The following is a 27,390-nucleotide window of genomic DNA, read 5'->3' on the forward strand; positions in this document are numbered from 1 at the left end:
TCCCAGAAGGCACTGGGAATATGCAAATGATCTCCTCAAGACTCTTCCCCTGGTTTTCCGATTTCCTCTTTTCAGCTGCAACGGCCAAAACCCAGTGATCGTTGAGCTCGCGGAGACTCTTCACTTATCCCAGAAGGCACTGGGAATATGCAAATGATCTCCTCAAGACTCTTCCCCTGGTTTTCCGATTTCCTCTTTTCAGCTGCAACGGCCAAAACCCAGTGATCGTTGAGCTCGCGGAGACTCTTCACTTATCCCAGAAGGCACTGGGAATATGCAAATGATCTCCTCAAGACTCTTCCCCTGGTTTTCCGATTTCCTCTTTTCAGCTGCAACGGCCAAAACCCAGTGATCGTTGAGCTCGCGGAGACTCTTCACTTATCCCAGAAGGCACTGGGAATATGCAAATGATCTCCTCAAGACTCTTCCCCTGGTTTTCCGATTTCCTCTTTTCAGCTGCAACGGCCAAAACCCAGTGATCGTTGAGCTCGCGGAGACTCTTCACTTATCCCAGAAGGCACTGGGAATATGCAAATGATCTCCTCAAGACTCTTCCCCTGGTTTTTTGAATCCCTAGAGGTAATTTTAAGTGTGGTCACTGTCCGTATTGCAAGTTCCATTGTACTGACCACACCATACGCATGGGTGTGATCAGTCACATGGTTTCTGATTTCATTACATGCAAGACAGATCATGTGGTATACGTTATTTTTTGCACGTGTCGGTTTTACTACATGGGTAAAACCATACGCCCCTTATACGTCCGCTTTAGGGAACACTACAAATCGATTGGAACAGGGAATCAGTCAGGTTAGGAACGTACATGGAGGTGATCTATCTGTCCTCTTTTTTGCTGGTATTGAGAAGGTGGTTTTGCCCCCTCAAGGAGGAAATTTACACAGGATTCTGTTAAGACGAGAATCCAAGTGGATCATGGACACCTGTGCCATGGGTCCGACTGGATTTAATGATAGATTAGACATGTCTGTCTTTTTGTAGGAATAAGTAGATATATAGTTGTGTATTTTGTTTTGGGACTGCTTCACTGTTTACAGTAAGTAAGATATTTTTGTATGTTCTCAGGTTTTACCATTTTATGCAGTTATTTGTCAGTCCCAAATAATTATGACAGCACTGAGTACTATAATCTTGCATTTATTACGGTGTTTATTCCTGTTATTGGTTACATCTTATTGGAATTTTCTATTTATATTATTGATTTCATGTATGATTTTTTTTTTGTATATATCTGCATTTTCATTCTTATAATGATTGGTCAATCCTGCATGCGGTATTTTTCCTGCCATGGTGACATATTTTTGATGTATTTTGGTTTACATTTAATTGCCTCTGTGCATATTACTGAGGCATAGAATGCTTCAGATTAATACATTCGGTGTCCGTACATGTTTCCAAGCATATCTATGTATTGTGTTTACTTTTCATATACTCTCTTCCGTTTTCAGGGACGAGAAAAGGTGTTAACGATTAGATACATATGTTTGCTATAATTATCTTATAGTTATATAGTCCATATTATGCCATATAATTATGTCATAATGATAAGATGATTGGAATAATTTATTTCTCTCAAGTCGCTCTTTGTTCATATTGATATGTAATTTTATCTATCTGTATTTGTGCTTTCTTGTATCTTGATGTACTATTGTTTGTTTTTAATTCACTCACGTTATTTAGACAGCAGCTGTGGAAGGAGGAGGTATCTGGTGACGTAATTTCTATATGAATCCGTCACTCCCTTCCACTTTATGACCCGTCGAAGCACTTGGATAGCGTGAAACGATCATTGTCAGCTCCCTCTGCACTCTTGATGTCACTCCCCTGGCCTGACGTGTAACATGTAGCAATGAATCAAGCCATTAATCCACCAGCTCGTTGAGTGCGACCTCTTCTCTACTTGGACATAGAGTTTTGTGGATTCTCAGGTCTAGCACCCGAAGCTGCCAGTGATCAGTGCCCCGAATGCCGCACACCATCTGAGGATACTCGGTAACAGCGCTGCCGTCCGCGGTTTTTCTTTCATCTCATGCATAAGTACTGTATATACTCGTGTATAAGCCGACCCGTGTATAAGCCGACCCCCCTAATATTGCCACAAAAAACTGGGAAAACTTATTGACTCGTGTATAAGCCTAGGGTGGAAAATGCAGCAGCTACTGGTAAATTTAAAAAATAAAAATAGATACCAATAAAAGTAAAATTTATTGAGACATCAGTAGGTTAAATGTTTTTGAATATCCATATTGAATCAGGAGCCCCATATTATGCTCCATACAGTTCATGATGGACCCCATAAGATGCTCCATAGAAAATACACCCCATATAATGCTCCATACAGTTCATGATGGGCCCCATAACATGCTCCATACAAAATACACCCCATATAATGCTGCACAAAGGTTAATAATGCCCCCATAAGATGCTCCATAGAATAATATGCCCCATATAATGCTCCATAAAGGTTATGGCCCCATAAGATGCTCCATAGATTATTCCTCCATAAGATGCTCCATAGATTATGCCCACATAAGATGCTCCATAGATTATGCCCCCATAAGATGCTTCATAGATTATGCCCCCATATGATGCTCCATAGATTATGCCCCCATATGCTGCCCCATAGACTATGCCCCCATATGCTGCCCCATAGGATATGCACCCATATGCTGCTTCCATAGAATATGCCCCCATATGCTGCTTCCATCGAATATGCCCCCATATGCTGCTTCCATCGAATATGCCCCCATATACTGCTTCCATAGAATATGCCCCCATATGCTGCTCCATAGAATATGCCCCCATATGCTGCCCCCATAAGATGCTCCATATATTATGCCCCCATATGCTGCTGCTGCAAAAAAAAATGCCATACTCTCCTCTCCTGCTCAGGACCCGGCACCTGAGATATTCACCTGTCCGGGGTCAATCGCTGCTCACCGCTGTCTGCCGCTTATTGTGTCAGTGACTTTTCAGCCAGCAGAGGGGGCAGCGCGCACTAACCACGTCATTGCGCCCTCTGCTGCCTAAACGTCATAGACAGAGGACGCAGCAGACAGCGGTGAGCAGCGATGGACCCCGGACAGGTGGATATCGCTATACTTACCCCCTCCTGGAGCGATCTCTGCAGCCCCGCTTATCCACGGTCTCCCTTCCTGCCTTCAGAGGTCACGTGGTACCGCAAATTAAACTCATGAATATGCGCATATTCATGAGTTTAATGAGCGGTACCACGTGACCGCTGAAGGCAGGAAGGGAGTCCGTGGAGAAGCGGGGGGGGCTGCAGAGACCGCACCCGGGGGGTAAGTATGATCTTTGACACCACCGCCCCCCTCCCCTTCAGACCCCCAGGTATATGACTCGTGTATAAGCCGAGAGGGGGACTTTCAGGCCAAAAAAATGGGCTGAAAATCTCGGCTTATACACGAGTATATACGGTAATACATCTCTGAAATCAGGGTCTGTGTCCCTTTCTCATGTTGTCATTAAATTTACATTGCAAAAACCAGCTGACAGAGTCCCTTGAAAGTTGCATCAGAAATTTATATTTAATAGTGTATGTACTATTAAATATATATCGCTTTTTAACTCCTTTCCGACAACGGGCGTAAGTTTATGCCGATGTTGGACACCCTCCCTTTGATGTGGGCTCCGGCGGTGAGCCCACATCTTTCGCGGCACATGTCAGCTGTTTTGAACAGCTCAGCCCATCGGTGACCCCCATCATGTGATTGCAGGTCACCAATGGGTCGGGATGGCAACCAGAGGTCTCCTGGACACCTCTATGGTTGTCACTGCCGGATTGCTATGAGCGCCACCTGCAAATCTGCTACATATAGGCGATCTGATCATTGCCTCTATGGAGCTGATCGGACAAGTGCAGCTTCTAGTCTCCCGTGGAGACTATTGAAGCTCTGCAAAAGTAAAAAAAAGTTTTTAAAAGTATAAAGAAAATAAATAAAAGGTCCCGATCTTTCAATAAAAAAAAAAAAGGATTAACCTGATCGTTAAACGGCGTAGCGAGAAAAAAAGGAAAAACACCAGAATTCCTTTTTTTTGGTCGCCGCGACATTACATTAAAATGCAATAACGGGCGATCAAAAGATCGTATCTGCATCAAAATAGTATCATTAAAAATGTCAGCTCGGCGCGCCAAAAATGAGCACTCATACAACCAGAGATCAAGGAAAATGTAGATGATACGGGTATCAGAAAATGGCGCAATTTTTTATTTATTTTTTTAATCAAAGTTTGGAATTTTCTTTTCACCACTTAGATAAAAAAGAACCTAGACATGTTTGGTGTCTATGAAATCGTAATGAACTGGAGAATCATAATGGCAGGTCAGTTTTAGCATTTAGTGAACCTAGCAAAAAAGCCAAACCAAAACACAAGTGTGGGATTGCACTTTTTTGCAATTTTACCACACTTCAAATTTTTTTTTTCTGTTTGAGTACAAGACATGGTACAACCAATGGTGTCGTTCAAAAGTACAACTCGTCCTTGCAAAAAACAAACCCTCACATGGCCATATTGACCAAAAAATTAAAAAGTTATGGCTCTGGGAAGAAGGGGAGCAAAAAAATGAAAAAGCAAAACCAAAAATACCTTTGGTCGTTAAGGGGTTAACTTTAAAAAGTAACTTATTTTTATTTCAGAAATCAAAAGTACAAATAAAAATAAGCAACTTTGTAACATATTTTATCAGAGAAATCTGCTTCTTTTCTCTCCTGGATTGAATCTCAATTAATGGGTAAAATCTGTACTCAGTGAAGACAGACTTTCCCTTAACTGAGATAGGAGATGGTAGTTGGTGCTTGTAACCCCTTTATGACCTACATGCCTATACGTCATAGTCGTCTTTAATGTGGGCTCCAGCGCTGAGACTGCATCTTTTTAGGCACATGACGGCTGATCTGATCAGCTGTCATGTGCCCTTAAGAGCTGCTTGTGGAATAGCGATCCAATTGCAGCTGTTAATATGAATGCCACTGTCAATCTCTGACAGGCATTCAACATGAGCGCGCTGGAAGTGTCAGAAATCGCGCCCCTTGTTACATGATTGCTGTAGGATACCCCCACGCTTGTCATTACAGATCTGCAATGATCGTCACCCTGTGGCCGGCATTCATAGGAGATGATCATTTTTACTGAAGCCCTGCTATGTGTAGCACAAGCGATCGAAACCCCGCAGCTTCAAGTTTCCTAAGGAGACTATTGAAGCAAGTTAAAAAGTAAAAAAAAAGTTTAAAAAAAAAATATAAAATTTGAAATCGCGCCCCTTTTGCCCCATTCATAATAAAACAATAAAAAATACACATATTTGAAATCTCTGTGTTCAGAATCGCCCGATCTATCAAAATATAAAAAGTATTAATCCAATCGGTAAACGAGGTAATGAGAAAAAAAATCGAAACCTCAGAATTAACTTTTTTTGGTCACTACAACATTGAAATAAAAAGCAGTGAGAGGCGATCAAAACATTGTATCTAACCCAAAATTGTCTCAATAAATACGTCAGCTTGGCACACAAAAAATAAGCCCTCACCCAGCCCCATATCCTTAAAAACTCACATGGCCATATTGATGGAAAAATTAAAAAAAGTTATGGCTCTGGGAAGAAGGGGAGTTAAAAACTAAAATGCAAAAAATGGAAAATCCCTGGGTCATGAAGGGGTTAACCCATTCACCCCCAAGGGTGGTTTGCACGTTCATGACCGGGCCAATTTTTACAATTCTGACCACTGTACCTTTATGAGGTCATAACTCTGGAACGCTTCTATGGATCCCGGTGATTCTGACATTGTTTTCTTGTGACATATTGTACTTCATGTTAGTGGTAAAATTTCATTCAAATAACTTGCGTTTATTTGTGAAAAAAATGGAAATTTGGCAAAAATTTTGAAAATTTCGCAATTTTCCAAATTTGAATTTTTATGCCCTTAAATCACAGAGATACGGCACACAAAAAACTTGATAACTAACATTTCCCACATGTTTACTTTACATCAGCACAATTTTGGAACCAAAATTTTTTTTTGTTAGGAAGTTATAAGGGTTAAAAGTTGACCAGCGATTTCTCATTTTTACAACATTTTATTTTTAGGACCACATCACATTTGAAGCCACTTTGAGGGGTCTATATGATAGAAAATACCCAAAAGTGACACCATTCTAAAAACTGCACCCCTTAAGGTGCTCAAAACCACATTCAAGAAGTTTATTAACCCTTTAGGTGCGTCACAGGAATTTTTTTGAATATTTTAAAAAAAAAAGAACATCTAACTTTTTTTCACAAAAAAAATACTTCAGGTTCAATTTTTTTTTATTTTACCAAGGGTAACAGGAGAAATTGGACTGCAAAAGTTATTGTGCAATTTGTCCTGAGTACGCTGATACCTGATTGTGGGGGGAACGACTGTTTCGGCGCATGGCAGAGCTCAGAATGGAAGGAGCGCCGTTTGACTTTTTCAATGCAAAATTGGCTGGAATTCAGATCGGACGCCATGTCACGTTTGGAGAGTCCCTGATGTACCTAAACAGTGGAAACCCCCTACAAGTGACCCCATTTTGGAAACTAGACCCCCCAAGGAACTTATCTAGATATGTGGTGAGAACTTTGAACCCACAAGGGCTTTACAGAAGTTTATAACATACAGCGGTACAATTAAAAAATCATATTTTTTCCACAAAAATGATCTTTTCACCCCAATTTTTATTTTCCCAAGGGTAACAGGACGCTAAAAGTTATTGTGCAATTTGTCCTGAGTACGCTGATACCCCACATATGGGGGTAAACCACTATTTGGGCGCATGGCAGAGCTCAGAAGGGAAGCAGCGCCATTTGACGTTTTTGGCTGGAATTGAGATCGGACACCATGTCGCGATTGGAAAACCCCTGATGTACCTAAACAGTGGAAACCCCCCACAAATGACACCATTTTGTAAACTAGACCCCCCAAGGAACTTATCTAGATGTGTGGTGAGCACTTTGAACCCCCCAGTGCTTCACAGAAGTTTATAACGCCCGGGCGTGAAAATAAAAAATTCGTATTTTTTCCACAAACATGATCTTTTAGTCACCATTTTTTTTATTTTCCCAAGGGTAACAGGAGAAATTGGACCCCAAAAGTTGTTGTCCAATTTGTCCTGAGTATGCTGATACCCCATATGTGGGAGAAAACTACTGTATGGGCACACGTCGGGGATCGGAAGGGAAGTAGTGACGTTTTGGAATGCAGACATTGATGGAATGGTCTGCGGGTGTCATGTTGCCTTTGGAGAGCCCCTAATGTACCTAAACAGTGGAAACACCCACAAATGACACCATTTTGGAAACTAGACCCCCTAAGGAACTTATCTAGATGTGAGGTGAGCACTTTGAACCCCCAAGGTCTTCACAGAAGTTTATAATGCCAGGGAATGAAAATAAAAAAATCGTATTTTTTCCACAAACATGATCAATTATTCCCCAATTTTTTTATTTTCCCAAGGGCAACAGGAGAAATTGAACCCCAAAAATTGTTGTCCAATTTGTCCTGAGTACGCTGACACCCCATATGTGGGAGAAAACTACTGTATGGACACACGTCAGGGCTCGGAAGGGAAGTAGTGACGTTTTGGAATGCAGACTTTGATGGAATGGTCTGCGGGTGTCATGTTGCCTTTGAAGAGCCCCTAATGTACCTAAACAGTGGAAACGCCCACAAATGACCCCATTTTGGAAACGAGAACCCCTAAGGAACTTATCTAGATGTGTGGTGAGCACTTTGAACCCCCAAGGGCTTCACAGAAGTTTATAATGCCCGGGCATGAAAATAAAAAAATCGTATTTTTTCCACAAACATGATCAATTAGTCCCCAATTTTTTCATTTTCCCAAGGGTAACAGGAGAAATTGGACAGCAAAAGTTGTTGTCCAATTTGTCCTGAGTACGCTGACACCCTATATGTGGGAGAAAACTACTGTATGGACACACGTCGGGGCTCGGAAGGGAAGCAGTGCCATTTTGGAATGCAGACTTTGATGGAATGGTCTGCGGGTGTCATGTGCGTTTGGAGAGCCCCTGATGTACCTAAACTATTGAAACTCCCAACAAGTGACCCCATTTTGGACACTAGACCCCCACGGAACTTATCTAGATGTGTGGTGAGCACTTTGAACCCCCAAGTGCTTCACAGAAGTTTATAAGGCTCGACGTGAAAATAAAAAAATCATTTTTTTTCCACAAAAATGATATTTTTGCCCCCAATTTTTTATTTTCCTAAGGGTAACAGGAGAAATTGGACCCCAAAAATTTTTTTGCAATTTGTCCTGAGTAGGCTGATACCCTACATGTGGGGGTAAAACACTGTTTGGGCGCATGGCAGAGCTTGGAAGGGAAGGAGCACCATATGACTTTTTCAACTCAGAATTGGCTGGAATTGAGATCAGACGCCATGTTGCATTTGGAGAGCCCCTGATGTGCCCAAACAGTGGAAACCCCCAATTCTAACTCCAACCCGAACCCCAACACACCCCTAACCCTAACCCAAGCCCTAACCCAAGCCCTAACCCAAGCCCTAACCCAAGCCCTAACCCTAGCCCTAACCCTAGCCCTAACCCTAACCCTAGCCCTAACCCTAACCCTAATGGAAAAATGGAAATAAATACATTTTTTAAATTTTATTATTTTTCCCTAACTAAGGGGGTGATAACGGGGGGGTTTGATTTACTATTTATGGCAGTTTTTATTTTTGGCAGCTGTCGCACGCTAAAAGACGCTTTTTATTGTAAAAACAGTTTTTGCATCACCACATATTGAGAGCTATAATTTTTCCGTATTTTGACCCACCGAGTCAAGTGAGGTCTTATTTTTTGCGGGACGAGTTGACGTTTTTATTGGTACCATTTTCGGGCACGTGACATTTTTTGATCACTTTTTATTCCGATTTTTGGGATGCTGAATGAACAAAAACCAGCGTTTCATGAATTTCTTTTGGGGGAGTGCGTTTACACTGTTCCGCGTGCGGTAAAATTGATAAAGTGGTTTTATTCTTCGGGTCAGTACGGTTACAGCGATACCTCATTTAGGTCGTTTTTTTATGTTTTGTCGGTTTTATGCAATGAAAACTATTTTATATAAAAAATAATTATTTTTGCATCGCTTTATTCTGCGAGCTATAACTTTTTTATTTTTTCGCTGATGATGCTGTGTGGCGGCTCGTTTTTTGAGGGACAAGATGACGTTTTCAGCGGTACCATAGATATTTATATGCGTCTTTTTGATCGCGCGTTATTACACTTTTTGTTTGGCGGTATGATAATAAATCATTATTTTTTGCTTCGTTTTTTATTTTTTAAGGGGTTCGCTAAAGTGGTTAACTGGTTAACTAATGGGACAGTTTTATAGGGCGGGTCGTTACGGACGCTGCGATACCTAATATGTGTACTTATATTGTTTTGGTTTTTTTTATTTTCAAAAAATGAATTTATTGGGGAATATTTTTTTTTTTTTTTTTACTAATTTATTTGGCGATTTTTTTTTTTTTTTTTTTTTTTTTTTTTTTTTTAATTATTTTTACACTTTTTTTTAATTTTTTTTTTTACTTTATTACATAGTCCCAGGTGGGACATCACTGTCCTGTGACAGATCGCTGATCTGTCACATCACAGATCACTGTGACAGATCAGCAATCTGTCACAGGCATTGAAGAAGACTTCCTCTTGCCTGAGCTTTGCAGGCACTGAGGAAGCCAGCTTCCTCCAGGCCCCCGAAGGCCCCCGTCACCATCTTGGATTCGGGGGCCTGGAGGAAAGGAGCCCCCCGCAGCAGCGCTGCACATTGCGCTGCCGTGGGGGGCTCAGGGAAGCACGGAGGGAGCCCCCTCCCTGCCGATGCTTCCCTTTAACTCCCGGTACACCGCGATCATGTTTGATCGCGGTGTGCAAGGGGTTAACGTGTCGGGGGCGGTCCGTGACCGCCCCTGACACATAGTGCCGGGTGTCAGCTGTGATAATCAGCTGACACCCGGCCGCGATCAGCGGCGCTCACCACGTGGGCGCCGCTGATCCCGGTAGACGTACTATCCCGTCCATGGGCATAGGGGCCCGGGTCCCATGGACGGGATAGTACGTCGGATGTCAGGAAGGGGTTAAAATAAATTAGGATGGGAGGAGGCTGAGGCAGACACACAAATTCTACTCGCTTTCACCAATTTTCGTCTCCTTTCATTCACTGAAGCCAGATTTTACCTGTGAATTTTGTGAATGAAACACTAGCCCAGGAGGAGAAAGAAGTGGCTTTCTCTAATGAGACATGTTGCAAAATTTGTGATTTTCAAATGTATTATTGATTTATGATAACAAAGAATTAAAAAAGGGTCACTTTTTATGTGTTTGGCTTTTTCTTTCCAAGCTCCTTTAATTTGGATATGTTGACTGTGACAATGGCAAGTCTGTTGAATGTCATGAAAAGGCACAAAAAGGTACCTGGGGTCCAGCTGAAGGCTTTGCGGGTAATGGTGCAGATTTTATGTGATGGTAAGTGCGTATATATCATTGCAAACAAAAAGCAAAAAACACAAATATCCTGAACTAAAAAGTAAAAAATAAACTGCAAATAATGCATAAAGGTAATAATAGTTTTTTTTATATATCATTGCCTTGTCTTTATGTACATATTAGCCTGCAGGGTTCTTAATTTTTTTTTTTCTTTCCAGACACTACGTATGATGTGACAAATAGTCCTATAAAAACAGAAGAGAGTTCATTCCTAAATCTGCCACGTAAAGTGATTAGGAACCAATGCTTGCTTGAAGGCACGCACAAGTTCATTTTGCAAGCCCTCAACAAGGTACGTGCGGTTGAACTTTATTCCCTTTACTAAACCCTAAATAAATACAACATTTAGATGTGAAATTCAGTAATAAATGAATATATAGTGTAATTCATCAGCTGCTCTAACCCTTTCCCCACATATGACGTAAACTTACATATGTCATAGAATCATAGAATCGTAGAGTTGGAAGGGACCTCCTGGGCCATCTGGTCCAACCCCCTGCTCAAAGCAGGATTCGCTAAATCATCCCAGTCAGATGTCTGTCCAGCCTCTGTTTGAAGACTTCCATTGAAGGAGAACTCACCACTTCTTGTGGAAGCCTGTTCCACTCATTGATCACTCTAACTGTCAAAAAGTTTTTTCTAATATCTAATCTGTGTCTCCTCCCATTCAGTTTCATCCCATTGCTTCTAGTCTTTCCTTGTGCAAATGAGAATAAAGTTGATCCTTCTATAATGTGACAGCCCTTTAGATATTTGTAGACAGCTATTAAGTCTCCTCTCAGTCTTCTCTTTTGCAAACTAAACATTCCCAAATCCTGCAACCTTTCCTCATAAGACAGGGTTTGCAGACCGGTCACCATTCTGGTCGCTCTTTTCTGAACTTGCTCCAGTTTGTTGATGTCTTTTTTAAAATGTGGTGCCCAAAACTGGACACAATATTCCAGATGAGGTCTGACCAAAGAGGAGTAGAGGGAAATAATGACTTCACGTGATCTAGACTGTATGCTTCTGTTAATACATCCTAGAATTGCATTTGCCTTTTTTGCTGTTGCATCACACTGTTGACTCATATTCAGTCTGTGATCTATTAGTATACCCAAGTCTTTTTCACATGTGCTGTCACTTAGCCCTATTCCTCCCATTCTATATATGCTTTTTTATTGCCCAGATGTAGTACTTTGCATTTCTCCCTGTTAAAAACCACTCTGTTAGTTGCTGCCCACTTCTCCAGTTTATTTAAATCTTTTTGAATCCTCTCTCTCTCTCGTGGCCCTGTCATTCATGCGGACTCTCCCAATTCTTTCCCTGCACATTTAATCAGCCATCATGTGCCACTAACAGCCGAGGATGGAGCGGAGCTGTTAACTCATTAAATCCTGCTTTGACCGGGCGGGCTGCTCGTCTCCCCGACGCCCCCAGAGGAAGGAGCCCTAGAGCTCCGAAACGCGCGTCGGGGAGACGAGCAGCCCGCCCGGTCATCCTGAATCTGTTAGTGAGGTAACATCATTGCCGGGTAGTAACCCTTTCAGGGTAGGTTGGGTGCATGTTTAACAGTGCTGGGAATTTTCCCTTTGTTCCCTTAGTGTGCTCTAGCAATAAAGCTGATTCTGCCTTGTGGCAGTATGTGAATGGGTTCTGATTGTGTGACCTATAGAGCACATATGGGAAATGGATATGGGCACTATATATATATTTTTTCTATTATAGTTATTATCAAATATAGACTTAACATGCGTAGCCAGTCCAATATATAGGACAGTCTATCTTCTTTTTTTCCCCCTATCATTGATAGAGTCCTTTTAGGTATGCATTTATGTAACAGGGTTTGACTGTGGCTGGACTGCTCGTTTTGCATTTTTGCACTATTTGCACTTTGGTTGCCATTTGCACATGTCCTCCAGTTGTCCTTTTCTGTCCATTATTTAATAAAGACGTTTTGTACTTTAACATTATGGATCTATGGTCGCATTTTCTTCTGTGGTTTTCCACATTCCCCATATTAAAAGTCTCAGCGATTGATCCTTGATTGTCCGGTTTTCTTTGCACCTGTGTGTCAATTTATGACATACAGGATGCAATGCCATATCATTGCTATTGTGGTTTCCCAAATTGTATCAGTAAAGATATCAGCTCAGGGCACAAAAAATAATCCAACACGCAGCCCCACATCCCAAAAAAAGAAACATTACGGGTCTCGGAAAATGGAGAGAAAAGCAATTATTTTTTTTTTTCAAGTTTCCAATTTTGTTTTCACCATTTCATTAAAAAAAATTAAATTATCCATGTTTGGTATAGGCGTACTCCTACTGACCTAGGGAATCATAATGGCAGGTCTGTTTTATTCTATAGAGAACATGATAAATAAAAAATAAAAACCCTCAAGAAGGAATTGTGAAATTGCACTTTTTTTTTGCATCTTAAGGGTGTGTGCATGTTGCGGATTCTGCTGCGGATCCGCAGCGGATTTGGCCCTGCGGATACGAAGCAGTTTCTGCTGCGTTGTACAGTACCCTTTTAAAATCAGAAAACACAGTGCCCACGGTGCGGAATTTTCCATGCGGATTTGCTGCGGATTTAAATCGGCAGCATGTCAATTCTTTGTGCGGATTCTGCAGCGGTTTGGCACCTGCATCATAACAGTTGTCAAACCGCAGGGGAAAACCGCAGGCTAATCCGCAGAAAATCCGCAGATAAACCGCAGGTCTTTTGACTTGCAGATTTAACTGCGGATTTAGACAAATCCAGGCGGAAAATTCCGCAGCAGAAGTGTGCACACACACTCAAAGCACTTGGAATTTTTCTCCAGTACACTGTGACAGAATGAATTATGTTATTCAAAAGTACAAGTTGTCCCACAAAAAACAAGCCCTCATGCGGCTATACTGACGGAAAAATTAAAATGTTATAGCTCTTGGAAGGGAGGAAAATGGTCATGGTGTGAAGGGGTTAACACTAAATAAGACTATTGGAGAGATTTGACAAAAGTAGTGCAGCGGACAAGTGGATGAATTGCTTATAGCACTGAATCTAAGTGCAGGCCTTATTTCTCAGAGGCCCTGTTGTACAATAAAATGATTTCTAGACAAATCGAATGGTAGCTGTGCACAACGTGCACGGTCAAATTAAAAAGAAAATGGCAAACTATTTCTTATATATATATATATATATATATATATATATATATATATATATATATATATATATATATATAGTGGTGTGGTAACCACTGTGGCCACTAGGGGGTATTGTGTGGATGTCCCAAGAGAACGGATGAGTGGCAGAATCCTGAAGGATGGTTATGTATCTCAAGGTGGGTGGCCTTGAGATGGAGACTTAGGTATGCGTATTGACCTGGTTGGTCCAGTGTGGAAGGTCCTGCAGAGTTGGAACTTCCTGCCTGACAGCACGTATGGACGCTGTGAGCAATGGCGGGATGCTGAAGCCGCATGAGGAGACCTGACGTGGGTGAGATAATTGTGAGGCTAAGAGAGCCTGCGTACTGGACACTGATAACCAGAGTGAAGCACTATAATAGACGCTATGCAGATGTTATGAAGTTATGTTGCTTCTATGGTTTATGATGGTGAATAAACCGCAAGGACTATGTTTTGAGTTTATGGAAAACCTGTGCCGGAGCTGGTTTTGTTCTCTGCCTAGCGAGAATCCCCTACTTAGATGACAGCGCTACCTCACATTTGGTGGAGAAAGCTATGGGCATTGTTGTAGCCTTGTTGCTGGGAGCAACGGAAAAAGACTGCAAAGTCGGTTGCTAAGGGCAATGGTTTACAAAGGCGTATGTTGCAGTGCTGGCAACGCTGAGCCAGGAAGGCTGATGGTTGGGGAAGCCACTGCCTGGCTGTGGTTCTGGAACCGTGGGGCGGCCTAGTGAGTAAGGCACTGTCCGAACCGGTGCGGTGAGCCCAGTGCGGCCGTTTCCCCAGGAGAAAGAGACTGGTGATTGCTATAGGGTGCCTCTGAGGAGAAGAGGTATCCGAGGACCTGTGTGGCCGACACAGGCGACGGACTGGTGTTCGTGTGGTACTGATCTGGGTCAGTGGGAAAGACTGTGTTCCTGGAGGGTTCAGTGAGCAAGGTCCTGGAGGGTCAGTGTTGGGAAGATCCCTGGAGCACGTGGTATGACCTTGGACCTGGTGAGGCGGAAGTGTTGGGCAGTCTCAGGCCGAGACGGATGTCCTGAATAGCACCTGGTGAGGCCGGTGTGTTGGGAAACCCTGGAAAGAGGGTCGGCTGCCTGAATTGTACCCGGTGCGCCCTGTGTGTTGGACGGTCTCAGGTGGAGGCGGTGCGTCCTGAATAGCACACAGACAGGACATGTGAGTTTTCTGTTGGTGTGGCCGGTGTGTTGGGAAACCCTGGGAGGAGGGTCACTCCCTTAATAGCACCCGGTGCGCCCTGTGTGTTGGACGGTCTCAGGCGGAGACGGTATGTCCTGAATAGCACACAGAAGGGACACGTGAGTTTTTGTGTGGTGTTTTTCTTTTCTTCTTTTCTCAACTCAGCCTGCGGTGGCTCAGTGGGAGTCAAGAAGGTGACAAGCGGCTTGATGTGGCACAGTGGGGTCGCGAAGGTGACAAGCGGCTTCCGGTAACTCGGCGGGGTTACGAAGGGGACAAGCGGCTTCTGGTGGATCCACAAAGACAGCGCAGCAGGAGCTGGAGTGACTCCAGCCGCTGTGTGTGTGCGAACAGCAGCCGGTGGTGTCGGTGGTCGGTGACAGCAGGAGCTGTGGTGGGGCCAACAAGGACTTGTGTGGTATCGTTAAGACTTAAACTGTGGTCTGAGAAGACCGGTATAACGGACATGGGGATATCCCGAAAGGGGTGGAGTCCTAGAAGGGGGCGTTGACCCAACTCGGGGTGGTAGCCCAAAAGGGGGTGGAGTCCCAGAAGGGGGCGGTGGCCCAAATTGGAGTGGTAACCCAAAAAGGGGTGGAGTCCCGGGAGGGGGCGGTAACCCAAATTGGGGTGGTTTAGGAAATGGCAGCACTGGTTGACTCAGTGGGTATGTCTGCAGTACCACAGTGTATGTGTATGTCTTGGGAGCAATGTGAGATATCCTTTCCGGGTAGTAATGACGGGCCCCAGGTGTGTACCGTGATGCTGTACCAGGAAGGAGTCTCTGGTAGGCTGGACTCCAAGAGTCAGGTGCCTCTGACAGAAACGCCGCTCGTTTTATCTCTGACTGAGAAAAACGTCAGAGTTCGCTGCCTCCACAGGGGCATTGTGAATTATAAGGTGGACAGAGTCTTGATTGAGATGAAAAAGGGTGAGTGCCAAGGTGGTAGGATACCACCAAACTTAGTGCATACCTTTGAGAAGCGCCGGGACTTTGTCCTATTTGATGATGTGGGGGAGGAGGGTAGAGACGTTTCTACTGTAGGGCTAGCAGACACTGAGATGCTGACGCCTCCTAACGTGGACAGGGCAGATGTAGGGGCGACAGGAGAAAGAATGGCGTCTGACGAATTTACTGACCTGACGTCCCCTGAAGGGTACCACAGTATGAATGAGAAGGGTGTGGTAAACAAAAAGAGCAGAGCTGACACGCAAATAGAGCGTGCCTTGGGAGTTTACCCTACGGGGTGGTGTGACTGTGACGTGTTGCTGCCAGTAGCCACCACTGGAACAGAATCTAGTGCTGTGCTGACTGAAACTCGTGACAGGACTGATGGTAACCTGATCGAGAAGATAACGGGTGTAGAGACACAGTCAGAGGGTAACTGGGAGGTTCACTCGACTGACTGGACTAACCCAGGGGTACCTTTTGACGATATAATTAAAGAAGTAATGGTGCAGCACATACTGGCCAAAAGAGAACTAGAGCAGGAGATACAGTTAATAAAAGAGACAGTGAAGGAACATCTTGAGCGAGAAATTGTGATGAGACAAACGGCCGAGCACAGAGTGGAGGAGCTCGAGGAAGAAGACTTGGAGCTCAGAGGTCACCTGTCAATGTAGCAAAATGTGAACAAGACCCTTAGGGAAGAAATGGAAGAACTCAGAGGAGTAGTTAAAAGTCTTCTGCGGGAGAAGTTGGACGAAGACTTACCGCGGGTGAGCGCAAGTGATAACAGGACAGAACGGCCAGTAGCCCTCGTCGCAAAGGGTCATGAAGTGGTCAAATCGGATGAAGTTGTTGAGTTAAGAACGGAAGAAGACAGTCACCCGGTCGGGTCAACGGCAGTGAGGGAAGTGTCCGTGGTAAAGCTAGAGCCTTCGGACCAGGAAGAGAGCAAGACCACAACTTTCCAGTTTGTGATTGAGGTACCAGAGGACATGCAAGAAGCCTGTGCGGAGGAAGGTGTGCATGAGGCTTTCCAAGAAGCGGTCAAAGCGTGTAAGGTGCGCTGGGCACCTGAGACTCTGCAGTTGGTGATCGTATCGGACAGAGAAGATACATCAAACCGAGTAGCTGTCCTGAAAGAGATGCATCTACAATGTCTCCACACCAAACAGCGGGTCAGGCAGAGTAATGTGAAGGCTGCTCGACGCCTAGAGTTAGCAAGGAAGGCTATGGATCAGCTGGGTTTGCGGAAAGATGTGGTGCCGGTACCCAAAGCTCTGATTGGGAGAATCATTGGAAGATCCGGGAAGGTAATGCAAGACCTTGTCAATATCTCCGGTGTGGTGAGAGTGAGGATCCCTCCTGATGATGAAGACCAAGTATCCAGTGAGGTGGGTAGGATTCCCATCCTGGTGGTTGGCTCCGTGGAGAGCCTGAGAGACTTTCGGATGCTCTTGGAGTATCGAGTGGGGTACCTGCAAGAGATTGAGCAGTTGAGGCAGGACTGCCGGCGAATTAATAAAGAAGTATGGAATACCAGGTGGCGGCCGCCTGCAACCCAACAAGATGTAAGGACCCGAGGAGTTCCGCCAAGAAGTGACAGGGAAGATGGCCGAAGAGTGTCAGCAAGTGGCAGTTCGACGGGCCATACGAGGCTGAGAGACATGAGTTCCTGTGAGACCCTGAATAGGTCAGACTCGGACCAGACAGTAGGCCCAACTAAGACTGATGACTGTACCAACCTGGGGAGCTGGTCGGGGAACGGAACAAACAGAGAGGAAGGTGGTGACTAGACAGTGTATGATGATGCAGACAGACTGTAACTGGAGGGTCAAAGATCAGGACCGATATTCTGACCGCTGGGGGCGGGGAAGGCCTAACATGGAGAGGAGGCCGTATGACAAAGGGAAAACGTTCTCTCGACCTGTGGGGCAAGGTGTGATGTGTGCCCGGTCTCGAGAGCCTGATGTAATGTTGTGTGTTCAACCCCACAAGTTTGAACAGAGGGGCGAGGTATGTGATGTGGTAACCACTAGGGGGTGCTGTGTGGATGTCCCAAGAGAACGGATGAGTGGCAGAATCCTGAAGGATGGTTATGTATCTCAAGGTGGGTGGCCTTGAGATGGTGACTTAGGTATGCGTATTGATCAGCAATAATATTGCTGAGGTATTGTTTCAAAGTATAAGGGAGAAGTCTTCAAGTAACTAGAGAGTTGGGGGGGTCTGGTTACCTACAAACCCACCTAGGGTGTGTTTGAAGCACGGTTGTAAAGAGTGTGAAAATGCCTGAAGGACCTGTGATGAGGTCAGTCGCGTGACCCGGTGGGCGTGGCTATAGACCATAAAATGTGGCCAGGGTAGGTCACATGTGGTGAATGCTGGGACCTGGTTGGTCCAGTGTGGAAGGTCCTGCAGAGTTGGAACTTCCTGCCTGACAGCACGTATGGACGCTGTGAGCAATGGCGATGTGTGCCTGAGAGTTCCCTGGAGGGAATGAACGTGTGAGGGATGCTGAAGCCGCATGAGGAGCCCTGACGTGGGTGAGATATAATTGTGAGGCTAAGAGAGCCTGCGCACTGGACACTGATAACCAGAGTGAAGCACTATAATGGACGCTATGCAGATGTTATGACGTTATGTTGCTTCTATGGTTTATGATGGTGAATAAACCGCAAGGACTGTTATGATTTGTTGGAAAATCCGTGCCGGAGCTGGTTTTGTTCTCTGCCTAGCGGGAATCCCCTACTTAGATGACAGCGCTACCTCACAATATATACAGTATATATACAGTGTATATATGTATGTGTGTATATATATATATATATATATATATATATATATATATATACTGTATATAACTAATAATATTAGTGTGCGCTTGGAACACTCAAACAAGAGGGAAATCTAAATTGGGTGGTTATAGAAAAAAAAAAAAAAAAACCTCTTATAAGTGCTCTTTATGTAGCTGGATAATAGCGAGAAAATAGCAATTAGTAATAGTCAATTGTAAGACCTCAGAAGAAGTGCTTAAGGGAAAAAGAATATATATAGATGCTGATGGCAATCTTAGTTCCAACCTGAACAATCACAAACTAAAAAGGCATGAGTGAGGGTAAAAACCTGAAATCACTGAACAGGTTATATACTGCAGGGTAATTCTCCCTGATAGTAGCTTATTAAAAAAAAAAAAAATAAGTCAAAGTCAAATTGCAGCCTGTGAACGGCTGTGCAGAGTAGCCGCAATAGTAAATGCACAAGTCAGATCCCTGAGGAAGAAGACAGTTAGTCTTTGAAACATGTTGGAAAGTCCATTGGTCCCCGTCGCAACCACCAGCAAGTGAAACTGACGTGGTCATGTGCTGACTCACATCACGAAGGTCCTGTATACCTGGAGCAGCTCACAGACGCCGGGAGCACGAGAGGCCGCTCACGTCTGCTCCACAGCTGGAGGTACACTGACAGGAGGCTGCCACCGGCCGGGGCAGGCCCTGTAACTCGTCTATACCCCAGTGTGCAAACCCCCCCTCCTTTTCCAAGCGCTGGAGCAAAAAGCGCTATTTTAACTTGCACCGCTTACTGGAGTGAGGACTTCGCATCGCATTATCTTTACAGGTACCGCTCTCTGACTTGTGCATTTACTATTGCGGCTACTCTGCACAGCCGTTCACAGGCTGCAATTTGACTTTGGCTTTTTTTTTTTTTTAAGCTACTATCAGGGAGAATTACCCTGCAGTATATAACCTGTTCAGTGATTTCAGGTTTTTACCCTCACTCATGCCTTTTTAGTTTGTGATTGTTCAGGTTGGAACTAAGATTGCCACCAGCATCTATATATATTCTTTTTCCCTTTTTCCCTTAAGCACTTCTTCTGAGGTCTTACAATTGACTCTTACTAATTGCTATTTTCTCGCTATTATCCAGCTACATAAAGAGCACTTATAAGAGGTTTTTTTTTTTTTTTTTTTCTCTATAACCACCCAATTTAGATTTCCCTCTTCTTTGAGTGTTCCAAGCGCACACTAATGTTATTAGTTATTTTACCTTATTTCTTTGACACCCTTGTGACAGGTGTCTTAGTGTTTGCTGCTGGAATTACACTCGTACACAAGCGCCACTGAATCTCCATTTGCATGTGTGTATATATATATATATATATATATATATTATAATATAATATAAATTCACTTGTTTTTTGTTGCTTCACATTATTACCCGTTGCTTCCGATTTTGTATGTCGATTTATCATTAGCCAGTAGTCCTTTCCCAGTGTAACTTTATCCATCCTTTTGTTTTTGTAGTTTATTTCTAATCCGGGAATACAAGAATGTGGGCTGAAAGTAGTGCGTTGTCTGTCCGAATGTTCGGGGTCTTTGGAGTTGCTGTCAGAGCAGGGAGCTTTCGATACAATTTTACACAGTATCCAGATGTATCCTGGAAATGAAGGTGATGCATGTAATAAAATGTTACTGTGGAAATTAGGTCATGAAGGCTACCTGATGGTTATATGAATTACCTCCTGGCTCAGATTTGATCACGTTTTTTGCTTCACAATTAGGTTGAATGCTAATTTAACTCTGAAATTTAATTTGGGGTGAAGGGAATAAAGCACCACTCCAGCATTTTTGTTTGCAGAACTGGAGTGATGATTCTAATCTAAGGTCTCTACCACTAGCCTCATACTTATCAGCTGCCGTCTTTGCCTCCTATTGCTGCCACACCCTTTGGTCTCCAGCAGTTTTGTGACTTGCCATACCGCCCTAGTGCTTTCTGGAGTGAGCTGGAGGTCATTTTTCAATACAAGTGTATGAGGGCCTTGTTCTGGCTCCTGTAAACTTGCATTTAGAGCTTGTGACTGCTATCTCTGATATCCGATCAGTCAGAAGTTATGGTCTCAAGATAGCTGAATGTCGACGGCACCGAGAAAAGATGATGGCGGCGGGTAACAATAAGACTATGGTCAGGGACCGTAGATTAGATGCACCACTCCAGCACTGGATCAAAATGCCGGCATGGTGCTTTGAAAGAGACCCTCAGTGACCTGCCCCCTAGTTTACATAATGAATCTTATATACAGTCGGTACGGAAAGTATTCAGACCCCTTTACATTTTTCATTCTGTTTCATTGCAGCCATTTGGTAAATTCAAAAAAGTTCATTTTTTTTCTCATTAATGTACACTCTGCACTTCTTGACAGGAAAAAAAATAGAAATGTAGAAATTTTTCGCAAATTTATTAAAAAAGAAAAACTGAAAGAGCACATGGTCATAAGTGTATATATAGTGTATATATCAGTATAGATATAGTATAGAGAAATCATGTTTTTTTATTTTATTTATTTTTTTAAAACTGGGTTGTATTTTGCTTTTTATCTCTGGATATGTCAAGCCAAGAGAAACAAGAAGGAAGGACACATCTGTACTGTGTATATATTCTATTATTCACCTGCTCACTATCTTTTATTTTGTTTTATGAACCTTGTTGATTCTTGAGTGACGCATCAGAAATGGTTTCTTAAACTTATTTTTGCTCGTTTTTCAGAAATTCAATACTTTGGTATCTCTCTCTTGTCTTTTCTAATATCAAGAAAAAACTTATGCATTGAAACAATGCACTTATTATCAAGTCATTTGGTTTGTACATTACAGAGGTATAAGGATGCTGCCAGGATACAAGAAGAGGTCAGCAGTGTTTCAGTAGTTATTAGTATTGTTCATTACTCCGTAAATAAAATGGGTTGAATCCTCAGCTGTAATTTTTCTTTCTTTGTATTTTTTTGCACTTGCAGGGATTTCGGGCTGCCCTAACACTTATAAATCTTTCATACAGTTTTGCAAAGCTTTTAGAGCTACAGGATTTTGACACTGTACTTTTTTATCAAATGTCTATGTGCTTGGCAAACAAACGGGATCAGAAGGTAATCCAAGATTTCTGTTTTTTTGTTAAATTTTCCATCAAAGGAAATAATCTTAACGGGATGGCCATTAGATTTTATTAGTTTAGAAATTATCCAACGATTGTGCTGGAATTAAAAAGAGAACATAAACGTATTTACTGACCCCCTGTCATAATTTTGCCATCAACCCCCAGTGGTCTCCTTACTCCTTTTTTGGTGGAGGTGTGGGGAGGGGAATCAAGTGAACACTGCATTGCGTCTCCTTTTTGCAGTCACTGGCAGCACTACATAGAAGTGACAGGAGTCCAGTAGATGAATATGTTTGTTTTTCATTTTAGAACTACATGGTCTTAGTTTTATTCTCCATAAGGTTTAGTGAAAAAAAAAACCTTTTGATACATTGAAATGATGACAAGGTTGAGAAATTAAATACTTTAGCATAGACATTTAAAAAACCTGTGACCTATTGCTATATATGAAGTAAAAAATTTTTTTTCTTTTTCTCTGCATTCTTCATACGATCGCTGTCTGTGTAGTTTCAGATTTTATGTTATCGCTGTTTTGCTGAAATGACCTTGGAAGACGATTTAAAGAACAGATTGCTTGTGAAAGCCTGTGCAGAAGATCATTTGGTCATTGTGGAAGCTTTACTATTGCTTGGAGCAGATATCAATAAGATAACCAAGCCCACACCTTTAATTTTTCAGGTACACTGCAATTTAGTCTCTATGTTATGGGTTGTTTTTGTAAAATTTTCTAAGGTACACATTGGGTAACTAAGTGACGCGCGCCGCTTAGTAACCCAATATTTACCTTAGATACCAGCTTCCTCACTGGTGCTGATCGCTGGTGAAGCTGCCTGTTTGGCAGCTCACCAGCGATCATGTAGCGATGCACCAGTGATCCTGACAAGGTCATATCGTTGTCGGGATCGCTGGTGCATCTTTAAGTGTAACGGTACCCTTACCCTCCTTTGTCAAACGGCTTAGATGTTGTTGTCATTGTTGACCAGGATATCTAAAGGTTTAATCTGTTAACATCAGATTACAGCCTGCTTCATACACTTAACATGCATAATTGAAGTATATGAATATAGCTTATCACCAATGGTTCAAGGTTACAGGCAGCCAACTTCACTTTTGAAGGTGTCACACTTCAGTTTACTTTTATATTTTTAGGTTTGTGAGAAGGGAACAAATGCTAAGTTGGTGGAGCTTTTGTTAAATCATGGAGTTCATGAACAAGATTCACGGAAGGCTCTTGAAGCGAGCATTAAAAATGGCAATAATGAGGTTATCAGCTTGCTGCTGAAAAAACTTGGCTTAGATGCTGCTAATAACAGTATTTGCCTGGGAGGTTTTCATATGGGAAAGATCCAACCTTCATGGCTTAATCCTCTGTTCTCAGAAAAACAAAATGCACTTAAAAATCCTTCAGCAGATCTCGAAGCTAACCAAGGTATGTTTTTTGCTTGCATGTTTTTATGTTGTTTTTATACTAATGAGGCTGCTTTCATTACCAGAGCACACTGTTCACATTTCACATTTCCTCCACTGAAGCAAAACATCACCTACAACTCTTGGCCAGAAAACAATCTGTGATCAACCAATACAGAATCTAAAGCAAGAAACAAATTTTGAAATTCCATTTTTTTAATTAGTCAATTTAAGATGACGACAAAAACAGGATTTTTGGTTACTCACAGTAAAATCTGTTTCTCTGAGTCTTCATTGGGGTACACAGGAAACCACGGGTGTATGCTGTTGCCACTAGAAGGCTGACACTATACACAAAAAAATTAGCTCCTCCTCCTCACTGCACACCCCACCATGTAAAAGAAACAAACACAACTTAAACTGTAACAATATAACACAGTAATCAGAGCTGTTTAAATATGGGAGGGTGCTGTGTCCCCCCCAATGAAGGTTCCAAGAAACATTTTACAGTGAGTAACTAAAAATCATCTTTTCTCTATCGCTTCATTGGGGGACACATGAAACCATGTGATGTCCCAAAATAGACCCTGGAGTGGGAACAGCAGAAACTCCATAAACTCCATTCAGGTCTGAAAACCTATAACTGCTGCATGCAATACCCTTCTATCTAGGCTGCTGGCGTCCGCCTAAACCTAGGTATGGACCCTATAAAATTTGGCAAACGAGCAATCATAGCCTTGGAGGCCTTAAGGCCTCTATGCGTCCGCTCAGGAATGACTAAAAGATCGTCCTAAAGGGGGCAGTCTTAGCCAGATAGACCCCACCGCCCTGACTTGGTCTAACCTGTTCAGTGAACGCTCCAGAGGATGAGTCAGAGCCGGGCAAAAGGAAGGGAGGACAGGTTCCTTGTTTAGGTGAAAGGCGGACACCATCTTGGAAAGGAAAAAGGTAGAGGTTGCAAAACCACCTTGTCCTGGTGAAGAATCTGGAAACGGGGACGACAGGAGAGAGCAGCCAATTCCTACACGCGCCTAATGGAGGTGATGGCCACAAGAAACACCACCTTCCAAGACAGAATGGAAAGAGAGACCTCCTTAGTGCCTCCAGGACTAGATTGAGGTCCCAGGGTACACTGGTGTCCGATATGGGGGCGTGGCATGCGCTACCCCTTGAAGAAAGGTCCTGACCAGAGTACTGCAGGATATGTTTTTTGAAAAAGAAACTAAGAGCAAGGCCAGCGTCAAGTCCCGCCTGGAGAAATGCCAGAATGGAAGGGAGACCAAAAGACATAGCTGGGATGTGATCCAGCTGAAATAGACTTTCCGCATCCCATAATAGACCCGGGAAGATGATGGCTTTCTAGCCTGGATCATGGTCTGAATCAACTGATCTGAAAACCCGGTGGCTTTTAGAACCGTGATTTCAACAGCCTCGCCGTTAAAGTAAGCGACCGAGAATTCTGTTGGCAGATCGGTCCTTGGGACAGAAGATCCGGTCTGTCTGGGAGCCTCCAGGGGGCGTCCGCAAGAAGATTGACGATCTCTGCGAACCAAGACCTCCTGGGCCAATCTGGTGCTATCAGAATGACCGACGCCCCTTCCGCCTTGATCTTCTTCAGCAGCCTGGGAAGAAGAGGGAGCAGAGAAAACAGATAGGGAAGGTCAAACTGTGACCAGGGTATTGCCAGAGCTTTGGTGCCCACGTGCGAGGATCGCGGGACCTGGAAACTAACCGTGGAACCTTCCTGTTCAGGATGCCATGAGGCCTACATCCGGAGTGCCCCATCTAAGGCATATCTGATGGAAGACTTCCTGATGTAAAGACCACTCTCCCGCCGCGAGACCCTCGTGGCTGAGAAAGTTGGCGGCCCAATTGTCCACGCCGGGGATAACTTACCTTAACCTTCTCCTCAACACATCTGGACAGGAACCTGAGAGGGAGAGAAAACGACATGTGCCTGTGATGACACCAATGGTGTCACTGGCGCTGCTTAGGGTGCGCTATCAGGGGGCACGTCAACAAGCGCAGGGAGTGCAGGAACAAGGTACGCAGTGTGCAAGGACCTGATACTAAGCAGTGAGCACAGGACCTGGCACCAAGCAGTCACGTGACGAGAGGGCGGAGTCACCGTGCATGAGTACAGGGAATGAAACTGAGCAAGAGTTCAGTGCACAGACAGTAAACGTGGTCAATGCGAGCCGAGGGTCAAAAGCCAGACAAGAATGTAGTACCTAGGAATAAGACAAAGGGTAAACGAAGACAAGCCAAGGGGTCAGATAACCAGGAGGGACAGGGCAGTACAAAACAGGATGCAGAGGAAAAGTCAGGGGACAAACAGGGTCATACACAGCAATGCACACAAGCACAGAGGCACAATGTTTATGGACGAGTAAACCTGGGTCAGCCACCACAAGCCGAGTATACGGAAATATCACAGACACCAAATACAGGAACTGCCAACATTAAATAGCCACCCCAGAACCAAAGAGAGGTGAAATAAAATTAACCCTGACCTGACCAGGATGGAGGCGGACAGTACCTCTCTATAGAAGACCATCGATAGACTTCTGAGCCTCTTGGATTGAAGGATGCCCAAGCCTCCTGAAAATGACAGGCTCTAGTGGGTGAGTGGGTAGGAGATGAGGGCCAGGACCAAAGTTTGGATCACCTAAACATTTTTCATGTGTTAGGGGTTGGGGTCCTGCCGGATAGACGTATGAGGATACGGGGTGGCAGTATACACCGTACTCATAGTCTCTATGTGGGAGTTCAGTGGGACTGTTCACACTTTATCCCTCCAGAGGTAAAGCAGAAGATCCATTTAAAAAATAAAAAAGGGAGATGTTACAGGAAAAAAAACACTGAAAACTGAGGTAGATGTGGGTCTAGTAAAAGACCTGTGTCCACCTCCTACTGACAATAAGCTAAAACTGATTAATCTAGTGAAAGTCTGTGGGGTGTACACTGTGGGGGAGGAGCTAATTTTTGTGCATATTGTCAGCCTCCTAGTGGCAGCAGCATACACTCGTGGTTTCCTATGTCCTCCAATGAAGCGATAGAGAAAACAGCAGTAAAACAGGTCAAAACTGTTATCTAATGAGAGGGGTTGACTCAGCTGCTTCCAAAGGTAGATACAGAAACGCTTCTTCTGAAAGAATACCTGCTGGTTTATTATGGAACAGCATAAACCTTAGTTTCTAGATCACAGAAGAAAGCAATCTTCGTGACACATCTCTCCTCTCATATACCATTGACCCTGTCACACTGGTCAAACAATTGGTCATATATACAAGAAAAAAAGAAGTCACATTGCTACAGTCTGGGAGAACATACTGTATACATGGAGGAGATTAATATATGGGCTAAAAAATACATCTGGACTGATTCAGAGACCCAAGCAAAACGTGAAAGGAACGCTGGTACTAGGTCTCCATCACTACAAACAGGAATGGAACAACAGAATACATATAGTAGGAAAAAAAAAACACAACAAAAACCAAATTAAATTACTGTGATACCTAAGGGTCGAGGGTTAGAAGACTATCCACCAAAAGACCCCCAAACTTTTGGCATTTACTTGGACATACTCTATTTTGAAAGTCATCATCTTTTAAATTCCATTTTAATGCATTTACTCTGCCCCTTACTTTGACAATAGCAATGTTGAGGTTTAATATGTTACTCGAACAGAACTAGGGTGATTTACCGTTTTGAGAAAATAAACTACACACTCTGCAGAGTACCAAATATGCCACCAGAGCCATGGGGCTCACAGTGGGTATGAATATCTGTCTCTCTCTAGTATTCTCTCTAGTATGCGTACATTTTTGGAAGATTTTCTTAAAATTACTATAATAAGGCTATGCTACTTTGTTACTGCGTTCTGTATTGGTTATATGTAACTTTCACTTTTCTTTCAGACTCTGGGCCCATTTTGGCAAGAATGGTGTTTCGTTACCAAAGCAAACACCATGGCTGCAGATCTTCAGGAGATTTAAGTTCTGTGCATGACTTGCTTGATAAAGATGATTCCTTCTCACATGATGGTTTTGATGATGTATTTGCTAACAATGATGACATAGATAGTGAAGGTAATGTACTTTCGACAAGTGCATTTTGATTTTGTGTCTTGGGTAATTTTCTTGAAAACCTGTGTATTAGGAAATATCTCTTATGTAACGTAACAGATACAGAACA

At 43.3% G+C, this 27,390-nt stretch overlaps 1 protein-coding gene across 3 annotated transcripts in view; it reads left to right on the plus strand.

The window, feature by feature from the left end:
• The window catches only part of LRRK2 (leucine rich repeat kinase 2), a 325,079-nt gene that overhangs the window by 75,851 nt on the left and 221,838 nt on the right, over window positions 1-27,390 (plus strand). For all 3 annotated transcript variants that reach the window (XM_073573544.1, XM_073573542.1, XM_073573543.1), the window contains exons 14-21: window positions 10,415-10,539; window positions 10,719-10,852; window positions 20,163-20,307; window positions 21,403-21,542; window positions 21,650-21,778; window positions 22,294-22,464; window positions 22,936-23,215; window positions 27,114-27,284. In XM_073573544.1, coding sequence (XP_073429645.1) covers window positions 10,415-10,539; window positions 10,719-10,852; window positions 20,163-20,307; window positions 21,403-21,542; window positions 21,650-21,778; window positions 22,294-22,464; window positions 22,936-23,215; window positions 27,114-27,284 — 1,295 coding nt within the window. The remainder of the gene's footprint in view (window positions 1-10,414; window positions 10,540-10,718; window positions 10,853-20,162; window positions 20,308-21,402; window positions 21,543-21,649; window positions 21,779-22,293; window positions 22,465-22,935; window positions 23,216-27,113; window positions 27,285-27,390) is intronic.

This window comes from Dendrobates tinctorius, unplaced genomic scaffold (assembly GCF_039654945.1).
Source record: "Dendrobates tinctorius isolate UK_male_01 unplaced genomic scaffold, ASM3965494v1 ptg000035l, whole genome shotgun sequence".
NCBI classification, from domain to species: Eukaryota; Metazoa; Chordata; class Amphibia; order Anura; family Dendrobatidae; genus Dendrobates; species Dendrobates tinctorius.